Source organism: Pseudophryne corroboree, chromosome 9 (genome assembly GCF_028390025.1).
Source record: "Pseudophryne corroboree isolate aPseCor3 chromosome 9, aPseCor3.hap2, whole genome shotgun sequence".
In the NCBI taxonomy this organism is placed as follows: domain Eukaryota; kingdom Metazoa; phylum Chordata; class Amphibia; order Anura; family Myobatrachidae; genus Pseudophryne; species Pseudophryne corroboree.
In genome coordinates, this window is record NC_086452.1 from 477,709,956 (window position 1) to 477,722,336 (window position 12,381).

General features: G+C 51.2%; 1 protein-coding gene across 1 annotated transcript in view; it reads left to right on the forward strand.

The window, feature by feature from the left end:
* FANCD2 (FA complementation group D2) overlaps positions 1-6,222 on the forward strand; it is a 255,379-nt gene extending 249,157 nt beyond the window's left edge. The window contains exons 43-44 of the mRNA XM_063941424.1: positions 498-590; positions 4,679-6,222. Coding sequence (XP_063797494.1) covers positions 498-590; positions 4,679-4,744 — 159 coding nt within the window. The 3' untranslated portion in view covers positions 4,745-6,222. The remainder of the gene's footprint in view (positions 1-497; positions 591-4,678) is intronic.
* The last annotated feature ends 6,159 nt before the right edge of the window (positions 6,223-12,381 follow it).

Below are 12,381 nucleotides of genomic sequence, written 5' to 3' on the forward strand. Positions count from 1 at the left end.
CGCAGTATAGGTGCTATACAGACCTAGGTACCCGTCATACGCAGTATAGGTGCTTTACAGACCTAGGTACCAGTCATACGCAGTATAGATGCTGTACAGACCTAGGTACCCGTCATACGCAGTATAGGTGCTATATAGACCTAGGCACCCGTCATACGCAGTATAGGTGCTATATAGACCTAGGCACCCGTCATACGCAGTATAGGTGCTGTACAGGACCAGGCGGTGCGTCCGCCTCTGACGTCACACAAACCACGTATAACGCACCTAGGGACGCCAGCGTCTTCTGCTATAGTACAGATACCACCTCCGTTACTGCAGCCAGTGTCATGTTACACATAACAGCCCGAGGCGTGGTTCTGGAAGACTGGCAGACATTACATTACTGGTGATTTAGTGTACATTGTGTGTAATTGTATATTAGTGTGCAGCGTATTCGCACATTAGTATCGATTCAGTGTGTGGAAAATTATATTTTTGGGGGCTTCTCTTTTCAGGGGGAGGAAATCTTATCACAGAGCTCGCAGGGAAGCGAGACGGAGGAGGAGCAGGAGTCGCAGCTCCCCGCAGAGGAACAGGACGCAGCACAGGTTCAGTATAGAGGTCTCTTGTGATTGAGATGTGGGCGGAGCTGCCATCGCTGCTGCGGCATCCTATGAATGTGATGCTCAGATATGGTAATGCAGCCGGGGGAGTCTGGTATAAGTAGACACCTCCTGCATGTGTGATACAGGGACTGGCATCAGATTACCTGCTACACCATCGCCCGGCTGAGCGACCCCGAGGTTACCCAGACAGGCTGCCGCAGCTCCATTGTGGAGCTCAGGAAATGGCCTCAGCACTACCACAAAACAGAGGCAACGTGCCCCCCCCCCCCCCCCCCCAAACCGCTGCAGCCTCCCAATCACCTGACGTCTGCAGCCGCATTGCAAGCGACGATGCAGGACCCGTACTGCGCACGTACAGTACAGTCCTGTGCACTCACAATGTACCTAACATCCCTACACTGCCACCTCGCCACATTACACTCACAATGTACCTAACATCCCTACACTGCCACCTCGCCACAATACACTCACAATGTACCTAACATCCCTACACTGCCACCTCGCCACATTACACTCACAATGTACCTAACATCCCTACACTGCCACCTCGCCAAATTACACTCACAATGTACCTAACATCCGTACACTGCCACCTCGCCACATTACACTCACAATGTACCTAACATCCCTACACTGCCACCTCGCCAAATTACACTCACAATGTACCTAACATCCGTACACTGCCACCTCGCCACAATACACTCACAATGTACCTAACATCCCTACACTGCCACCTCGCCACATTACACTCACAATGTACCTAACATCCGTACACTGCCACCTCGCCACATTACACTCACAATGTACCTAACATCCCTACACTGCCACCTCGCCACATTACACTCACAATGTACCTAACATCCCTACACTGCCACCTCGCCACATTACACTCACAATGTACCTAACATCCCTACACTGCCACCTCGCCACATTACACTCACAATGTACCTAACATCCGTACACTGCCACCTCGCCACATTACACTCACAATGTACCTAACATCCGTACACTGCCACCTCGCCACATTACACTCACAATGTACCTAACATCCCTACACTGCCACCTCGCCACATTACACTCACAATGTACCTAACATCCGTACACTGCCACCTCGCCACATTACACTCACAATGTACCTAACATCCCTACACTGCCACCTCGCCACATTACACTCACAATGTACCTAACATCCCTACACTGCCACCTCGCCACATTACACTCACAATGTACCTAACATCCCTACACTGCCACCTCGCCACATTACACTCACAATGTACCTAACATCCCTACACTGCCACCTCGCCACATTACACTCACAATGTACCTAACATCCGTACACTGCCACCTCGCCACAATACACTCACAATGTACCTAACATCCCTACACTGCCACCTCGCCACATTACACTCACAATGTACCTAACATCCCTACACTGCCACCTCTCCACATTACACTCACAATGTACCTAACATCCCTACACTGCCACCTCGCCACAATACACTCACAATGTACCTAACATCCCTACACTGCCACCTCGCCACATTACACTCACAATGTACCTAACATCCGTACACTGCCACATTACACTCACAATGTACCTAACATCCCTACACTGCCACCTCGCCACATTACACTCACAATGTACCTAACATCCGTACACTGCCACCTCGCCACATTACACTCACAATGTACCTAACATCCGTACACTGCCACCTCGCCACATTACACTCACAATGTACCTAACATCCCTACACTGCCACCTCGCCACATTACACTCACAATGTACCTAACATCCGTACACTGCCACCTCGCCACATTACACTCACAATGTACCTAACATCCGTACACTGCCACCTCGCCACATTACACTCACAATGTACCTAACATCCGTACACTGCCACCTCGCCACATTACACTCAATGTACCTAACATCCCTACACTGCCACCTCGCCAAATCACACTCACAATGTACCTAACATCCCTACACTGCCACCTCGCCACATTACACTCACAATGTACCTAACATCCGTACACTGCCACCTCGCCACATTACACTCACAATGTACCTAACATCCCTACACTGCCACCTCGCCACATTACACTCACAATGTACCTAACAGCCGTACACTGCCACCTCGCCACATTACACTCATAATGTACCTAACATCCGTACACTGCCACCTCGCCACATTACACTCACAATGTACCTAACATCCGTACACTGCCACCTCGCCACATTACACTCACAATGTACCTAACATCCGTACACTGCCACCTCGCCACATTACACTCACAATGTACCTAACATCCCTACACTGCCACCTCGCCACATTACACTCACAATGTACCTAACAGCCGTACACTGCCACCTCGCCACATTACACTCACAATGTACCTAACATCCCTACACTGCCACCTCGCCACATTACACTCACAATGTACCTAACATCCCTACACTGCCACCTCGCCACATTACACTCACAATGTACCTAACATCCCTACACTGCCACCACATTACACTCACAATGTACCTAACATCCCTACACTGCCACCTCGCCACATTACACTCACAGTGTACCTAACATCCGTACACTGCCACCTCGCCACATTACACTCACAATGTACCTAACATCCGTACACTGCCACCTCGCCACATTACACTCACAATGTACCTAACATCCCTACACTGCCACCTCGCCACATTACACTCACAATGTACCTAACATCCCTACACTGACACCTCGCCAAATTACACTCACAATGTACCCAACATCCCTACACTGCCACCTCGCCACATTACACTCGCAATGTACCTAACATCCCTACACTGCCACCTCGCCACATTACACTCACAATGTACCTAACATCCCTACACTGCCACCTCGCCACATTACACTCACAATGTACCTAACATCCCTACACTGCCACCTCGCCAAATTACACTCACAATGTACCTAACATCCCTACACTGCCACCACATTACACTCACAATGTACCTAACATCCCTACACTGCCACCTCGACACATTACACTCACAATGTACCTAACATCCCTACACTGCCACCTCGACACATTACACTCACAATGTACCTAACATCCCTACACTGCCACCTCGCCACATTACACTCACAATGTACCTAACATCCCTACACTGCCACCTCGCCACATTACACTCACAATGTACCTAACATCTCTACACTGCCACCTCGCCACATTACACTCACAATGTACCTAACATCCCTACACTGCCACCTCGCCACATTACACTCACAATGTACCTAACATCCCTACACTGCCACCTCGCCAAATTACACTCACAATGTACCTAACATCCCTACACTGCCACCACATTACACTCACAATGTACCTAACATCCCTACACTGCCACCTCGACACATTACACTCACAATGTACCTAACATCCCTACACTGCCACCTCGACACATTACACTCACAATGTACCTAACATCCCTACACTGCCACCTCGACACATTACACTCACAATGTACCTAACATCCCTACACTGCCACCTCGCCACATTACACTCACAATGTACCTAACATCCCTACACTGCCACCTCGCCACATTACACTCACAATGTACCTAACATCCCTACACTGCCACCTCGCCACATTACACTCACAATGTACCTAACATCCCTACACTGCCACCTCTCCACATTACACTCACAATGTACCTAACATCCCTACACTGCCACCAAGCCTGAATCAGGCCCAGTGGTAGTACCATAACCCTGATTGCAGCCTAACTCCTATCTAGCATTAAACCCTAATTACAAGCTTACCCCAATCTAGCCCTGACCCTAAATGCAGCCTATACCAGACCATCTAGTGACATCTAATGTAAATGCTATATACCGGCCCGTCTAGTAACGTCTAATGTAAATACTACATACTGGGCCGTCTAGTGACGTCTAATGTAAATGCTATGTACCGGCCCTTCTAGTAACGTCTGCTGTAAATGCTATATACCGGCCCGTCTAGTGACGTCTAATGTAAATGCTATGTACCGGCCCTTCTAGTAACGTCTATATCCCGGGTCTCCCTGTAGGAGGAAGAGAGCGAGGGAAGTGACCAGGAGGCAGAACACGAGGAGCAGGAGGAAGACTCCGATTAGCCATCACACCCCTAAGGACTGTATATAACAGAGTATGTCTTTTATCTGTACGCCATCATAAAGCCACGTATTGCTCCAGTCCCTAGAACGTGGCACATCAGAACCAGCACCCGTCGCAGTCCTTTCCACAGTTCTGATCTTCCCTGCAACGGCCAAGTTCTGTGTTATGTATCATATGTCACATCTGGAGATAAAATGCAATCTCGCTTCCAATCGTTTCCATTTCCAGCAGCTTCTCGTCTGCCTGCCCAGAGTTCAGGGGTTTATACGTCATTACATTATATAGTATATCTATTGTGTATGTATAAAGCATTTGGGGACCCCCCAGTGATCACATCCCTGCAACACTCTATAGTTTATACGTCATTACGTTATATAGTATATCTATTGTGTATGTATAAAGCATCTGGGGACCCCGCAGGGATCACATCCCTGCAACACTCTATAGTTTATACGTCATTACATTATATAGTATATCTATTGTGTATGTATAAAGCATCTGGGGACCCCGCAGGGATCACATCCCTGCAACACTCTATAGTTTATACGTCATTACATTATATAGTATATCTATTGTGTATGTATAAAGCATCTGGGGACCCCCCAGTGATCACATCCCTGCAACACTCTATAGTTTATACGTCATTACGTTATATAGTATATCTATTGTGTATGTATAAAGCATCTGGGGACCCCCAGTGATCACATCCCTGCAACACTCTATATTATACGTCATTATGTTATATAGTATATCTATTGTGTATGTATAAAGCATCTGGGGACCCCCCAGTGATCACATCCCTGCAACACACTATAGTTTATACGTCATTACGTTATATAGTATATCTATTGTGTATGTATAAAGCATCTGGGGACCCCGCAGGGATCACATCCCTGCAACACTCTATAGTTTATACGTCATTACGTTATATAGTATATCTATTGTGTATGTATAAAGCATCTGGGGACCCCCAGTGATCGCATCCCTGCAACACTATAGTTTATACATCATTACGTTATATAGTATATCTATTGTGTATGTATAAAGCATCTGGGGACCCCCAGTGATCGCATCCCTGCAACACTATAGTTTATACATCATTACGTTATATAGTGTATCTATTGTGTATGTATAAAGCATCTGGGGACCCCCCAGTGATCACATCCCTGCAACACTCTATAGTTTACACGGCTATTGTCTCTTGGTAAATGGCTGGTGACACATGAATAAGGTCCGGTATTACATGTGACTGTGATAGGATGGAAGCCAGGGTGACAACAGCCATATATAAGAGTACACTGTATATAACCGTTTCTATACTTGCTCAGATGGAGAATGTAAAATAGAATCCTGTATCTCTTGTTATAGGAGTATGGAAGCTGATGAAGTGAGCAGTACAAAGGAACATTTCTTGCATGTTACAGCTACATTTCATATAGAACAACCTATGTAATAAACCAGTCTGTGTTGTAATGTTTATTTGTACATTTGTGAATATTTACAGTGTATTTTCATACTGGATACATTATATGTTTTGAGTGATTTGTATAGAGTTTTCCAGTGTATATGAAGCAGAGGAGACGGAGCATACGGTGCGTGCAGGATAAGGGACTGTGACAGTGCAAGATCGTCTATAGAATACAGCATATGACCCTCAGTCACATGACCAATCAACAGTGCGCACAACAGACGGTTTGGGAAGGCAGCAACAAATGCACCCTGCTAGTAAGCTTGAGAAAGTGGGAGAAATAATTGTAAACCTGCATCTAGCCAGTCAGGGTGGGATGTATCCACATTAAGTTACCGGTAGCAATGGTCAGTTTACATATGGTGATCCATCCGCAATACCTATGTATGTATGTAATGGCCGGAAGCAGGTATTGGAGATCTCTGCTGCCTCCCTGCAGAACAGACGTTCCTATAGGATTCTGTGGGGCTGTGATGTGCCTGCATGCAGCAGTCCCTGCAAAGTGTAACAATCAGCGCTGCCTATAGAAGCCTAAGGCTTCCTATCGCACAAGGACACCGGCGGGTAAGTATTCCTGCATAGTGGTGATAAAAAATGCCAGTCTAGGTGAATAGGTGGGAGAAACTTAATACATTTCCACCATAGGCTTATATATCTCCTATATTTCTCCTTCATCCACTAGGGGCCACTGGAGCGTAGTTACAATGGGGAAATAGTAGGCAGTAATTGGGAGCTGGCACTTTAAAATTCTTCACTCTGTGGCTAGCTCCTCCCCTACTATCTCCCCTCCAAGCCAGTCTTAGTTTAGTGCCCGAGGTAGCTGGTTCACTTGGGTTTAGCTGAAGAATTTTTCTTTTTTCTTTATTATTTTATTTTTTCTTACTTACACTCACAGACTGTCAGCTCTGTCACTGCCAGTCTGCACCGCGGGGGCTGCCGGCGGGGTCCCATCGCAGCTGCGTGCGGCTCGGGATGGGCCCCGGCTGAGGGAGACACTGAGCTCTCCTGAGTTGGCGGACACCGCTGCGTGCGGCGCGTGTCGGGACCACTCCATCCAGCAGAAGATTCCGGCAGCATGGCAGCGGTAAGTAACAGTGGTCGGACACCGCTGCGTGCGGCGCGTGTTGGGACCACTCCGTCAACAGAGGCCGGACACCGCTGCGTGCGGCGCGTGTTGGGGCCACTCCGTCAACAGAGACCGGACACCGCTGCGTGCGGCGCGTGTCGGGGCCATTCCATCATCTGCAAGCAGTGGTGAGTAAACACCCCCCCTTCACATTGAGGTATAATTTATCTATTACATTACACATTTACTGGTGCAATGTGCTCTAAGTAATATGTTTATTCCTCCAGTGTGCCACTGTATGATCTCATGTCTGGAGTCAGATTATAATCAGAGGCGCCTTTTCTGGTTCAAATTCGGCACCTTTAAGGGGTGGGCGGAGCTTCAGTGCGCTATGCACAGCGCCCGCTCTGTACTGCGGCTCAGCGCTCCCTGCTCCCCGCCCGCGACACACATTGCCGGCGGGGGATGCAGGGCACTCACCGACGGGTTCGTTTAAAATTTGCGCCAGAGCGGGGGGCGGAGCTAACTCCTGCTCGATACAGGCTTCCGCGCTGTACAGCGGGCTCAGCGCCCCGCTCCCCAGCCACTGTATTTCCCGCTCTGTACAGCGGGCTCCCGGCTCACGCTTTGCCGGCAGGGGATACACGCTCACCGCTCCGGGTAAGCTACAGGCTCCCGCGCTGCACAGTGGGCTCAGCGCCCCGCTCCCCAGCCACTGCATTTCCCGCTAGGTCGCTCACCGCTTCGTGGAACTGAAGCGGGTTAGTTAAATTTTGGGGGCCGGCCTAATTCCGCTCTGCACAGCGGGCTCCCTGCTTCATTTCACACATTGCTGGAGGGAGAGTCAGGGAGCTTACTGCTTCATTTAATGTTTGTACTGGGATAATCCCGCTTTGCTCAGCGGGCTCCCCACTCCCCAGCACACACACACATGGATTAGAGCCTGCTCTATATCAGGGGCTCATGAATGCATTGGTGGCCATAATAGTGGAGCAGATTATGCATAGGAACCCAGGTTCACATATCACCCTCTACCCAATTGGCTTAATTATGTATATATATGTAAATATGTGGATATATATATATGTATGGGTGTGTATATATATATATATATGTATACTAGGTGCTTCATCGCGCCCTACGGGCGCTCTTCACACCGTCGCAAGGGGCTACGCCCCCTTAACCCTTGCATGCCTTTCTGGGGTTTAATATTTGTATTATATGGAGTATTACCTGCATTCCTTTGTTAGTGGTTAAATATTGCACAATGAAAGGGCGTGCGATGGTGAAGGAGGCGCAGCAGCTTGCGACGGCGTGAACAGCACCTGCAGGGCACGATGTACAGAATGTAGCGGGTGCGGGGGGGACTGCGGATGGTGTCTGTAGATGCTGCGGGTGGAGGGGAGGCAGAAGTGGGGGTGGGGCCCGGATGGGGAAGGTTCTGCGCGTGGGGGAGGGGCAGAGGAGTGGGGGATGCAGATGGGGGAGGGGTCCGGAGGCACTGCAGGTGGGGAAGGGGCAGGGGTGCCACGGGTGGGAGAGGGGCAGGTGTGGATGGGTGAAGGGTTCCGGAGGTGCTGTGGGATGGGTGTGCCGGGGGTTGGGTAGGGGACCGCAGGCACCATGGGTAGGGTAGGGGCAGGTACGGTTGTTGCGGCGGATGGGAAAGGAGGTCCGGAGGTGGTGGAGGGTCAGGTGCGGGGGTGCCATTGGTGGGTGAGGGGGGGACCGCTGATGGAGGAGGGTGTCTGCAGATGCTGCGGGTGGAGGGGGGCAGGTGTGGGGGGAGACGTATAAGGGGGGTGAATGGTGGAAGGGGCCTGGAGGTGCTGTGGGTGGTGAAGGGGTGGAGGAGTGGGAGCCACGGGTGGTGTAGGGGGTCTGGAGGCACAGCATGTGGGGGAGGGGTGGAGTGCCGCATGTGGTGGAGGGGAAGGTGCGGAGGTGTAGTGCATTGGGGAGAGGTCTGGAGGCGCTGCGGGTACTGTACATGCCATAAAAGGTAGTTGGAGGGTATGCAGTAACAGGGCCAGGACAGGGGTGACAGGGTCAGTACAGGGTTGACGGGGCCAGGACAGGGGTGACGGTGCCAGGACAGGGGTGACGGGGCCAGGACAGGGGTGACAGGGCCAGGACAGAAATGATAGGGACAGGATAGGGGTGACAGGGCAAGCACAGGGGTGACAGGGCCAGGATAGGGGTAACAGGGCCAGCATAAGGGTGACAGGGCCAGGATAAGGGTGAAAGGGCCAGAATAAGGGTGGCAGGGCAAGGCCAGGGGTGACAGGGACATGACAGAACACAGGGCACGGGAGAGATTGGTATTAGGGACAAAACAGTGGTGACAGACAGATGTGTCTTACCGGAGTCACTGCTGCTGGCTGCTGCTGTTCCATTCCAACCTGTTGGGATCTGCTGCTGCTGGAGACTTGGCATGGCTGACTCTCTCAGGCTGGAGTCCTGCTTTCTCTGCCAGTCCGCATCCCTCCCCCCCTCCTCAGTCACACACCGCAGACCTCGCGCAGCTGCCGGGCACTGTGGTAAGGTGAGACTGGAAATGACTGGTTAGCCCCCTGGAGATGCTGCGGCTGGAGGGAGGAGGGGGTCATAGCATGCACGTGGCGCGGACCTCACGGCTTCCGGGCACTGTGGTAAGGGGAGACTGGGAGTGACTGGTTAGCTCCCAGGAGACGCTGCGGCTGGAGGGAGGAGTGGGTCAGAGCCTGCAAGCAACTCGGATTTCTGCAGCGCTACCCGCCAGCTAAAGTGTGTGAATGAGCTGGGCGCACTCCACTGCGGGTGGCAGCGCTGCAGCTAGCGGTGGGGTTGCCTGGGCTGGAGATAACAGAGGCAGTATGGAACCTGCACAGCGGCAGGTGCCCCACTAAACTGCAGCTAAGAAGCGTGGAGTGTGTCAGAAAGTGACGCTCCTCCGCACCAGAGAGACCCTGCTGAGTATGCCGATGTGGGGGGTCAAGCACACAGTGAGCCGGTGCCCGTCTGTCTGTATGACATACCCCTCACACACCCCCATACCGCCCAAATGTCCCGATTTTCGCGGGACAGTCCCATTTTTTGGGGTCTGTCCCACCCGCGGGTCGCAGTGTCCGGCGGTGGGGGGGGGCAGTTGGAAAGCTCCTGTACTCGCTGTTCTGCTTAGCAGAGCAGCGGTGAATAGTGGAGACAGAGGGAGAGGGGGCATCAGGGGGTACGGATTACGGGGGGGGTTCCAGCAGCAGAGCCGGATTAAGGGGGGGGGGGGGGGGTGGCCAGGGGATACGTACCGTTGGCCCCACAGTTTTAGGGGGCCCCCCGGCTGGAGTAGCTCTGTCCCAGCTCAGAAGCTCCCCCCGTCCTGCCAGCAACAGCGGCAGCATTGTGCTACAGTCAGCACATGCTGCTGCATATTGGCAGGTCTGTGGTGTTGCAGGGAGGCAGCAGTCTCCCTGCTTTCTTCTCCCTGTGCGGGTGTGTAGGGGGAGCGACCACCTCCTCTGGATTTAGCCCTAGCTGAGGGGCCAAAATCCCATAAAAAAAATAAAAATTGGAATTTGCATAAGGGGGCGTGGCCACGCGGGCCGCGATTAGGCCACGCCCCCCAACCCACAGCAGGCACAGCAATGAGATAGGGCTCCCCTGTCTCAAGTGCCCTGTGCCCCCCGGACTCATAATCAGCCCCTGGGGGCATGCCAGCAGAGCGCTGGGCAAGCCCCCTCACTGACGAAAACGGGGGCCCTCCCGTGAAGCCACGCCCCCTTTTCGCCGAGTGTGTTTCCCTCCTGCCTGGAGAAAGCTCCTGCAGAAAGCTGGGAGGTATGCACCCCTGCCTGTGCCATGCCCAATGCCCATGCTATCTGCTTCTGCTCCTAGTCTCCTGTAGATTTGGCCAGATCTCTGTGACTCATTTGAATAACTCCGCCCACTGTTGTGACTCCGCCCAGCGTTAGCAAATGAATCACAAGGTCACAGAATAGGGCTATTATATAGGAGATATGTGTATACTGTTACACTACCATATATAGTGGCAATGTTTTTATTATAAGACAGACCTGGTTTCACATTAGCTCCGCCTTGCCACATAACTTTTCCCCCCGGCTTTTCTCGCAGACTGCACGCCATTTTGGGAAACCAGCGGAGCCTCCGAGAAACATGTATTGCGTCTTCCTAATTTAGCAGTACTCTAGATACAGGGCGGGGGTTACCTTCCCTTTATTATTCCTTTGTTTCACTTAATAATAATAATACTGGTAGTAATTTGGGGAATGTGTGTGGCATCAGACAGTCGCTGTAGCCGGTATCTGAAGGGACCAGGGTTTGAATCCAAAAAAATTAAAATAAATAAATAATACTTTAAGGGAGCTCCTATAGTCTAGTGGCTAAGACTCCTGTCCCACAGCGCAGACCTACTGGTTTAGGTCTCCGCTGCTCCCGAAAGTTTATTTGCATCGTGTCGGTCACTACACATTATAGCGCAGACCTTACATAGGGCTGTGTTTATTTAACCACCTTTTCTCCTTTCGTTTGTCTCACCTGGGATAGTCAAGGAATTCCCTCTTAGGTGTGAAGTATGCGGTGGAGCCATCTGCTTAGCCCTCCACGCACCTGCAGGACACTCCTGTTTGAACAGCTCAGATTATACAGGTAATGTCGCTGTTAACCAGAGACCTTGTACGTCATTTCACCTCTCCAGGTTTCTAAAAGAGCCTTGATAACCTTCCATGTTACACAACTCAGCAGTGGAAAGGCCTCTCCGGGAGGTGGAGAAAGATGTCCAGGATACTGATGAGGTCCGTTTTCTGTGGAGTCTGAACCAGTGTCTCAGAATATCCAGGTGCATTATACAGCAGTTCGTCTGATACTGCAGGTAAAGGAGGCGGGCACGTCAAGCCATCAGGGTTCGACGCCGATGATGAAATGACAGCGACTGGTCCAGTTTCGGATGAGCTGGGTAGGCTCTGGTGGGCGGCCGGCAGACACCCGAATACACAATTTCAGGTATCAAACAATGTTTGTTTTCCTATCCTTTCCCCGCAGACAGCAGGAAATGGTATCAGGACCTCTCCAGGGTATACCCCTCGATGTATAGCCGGTCCAACAAGCTG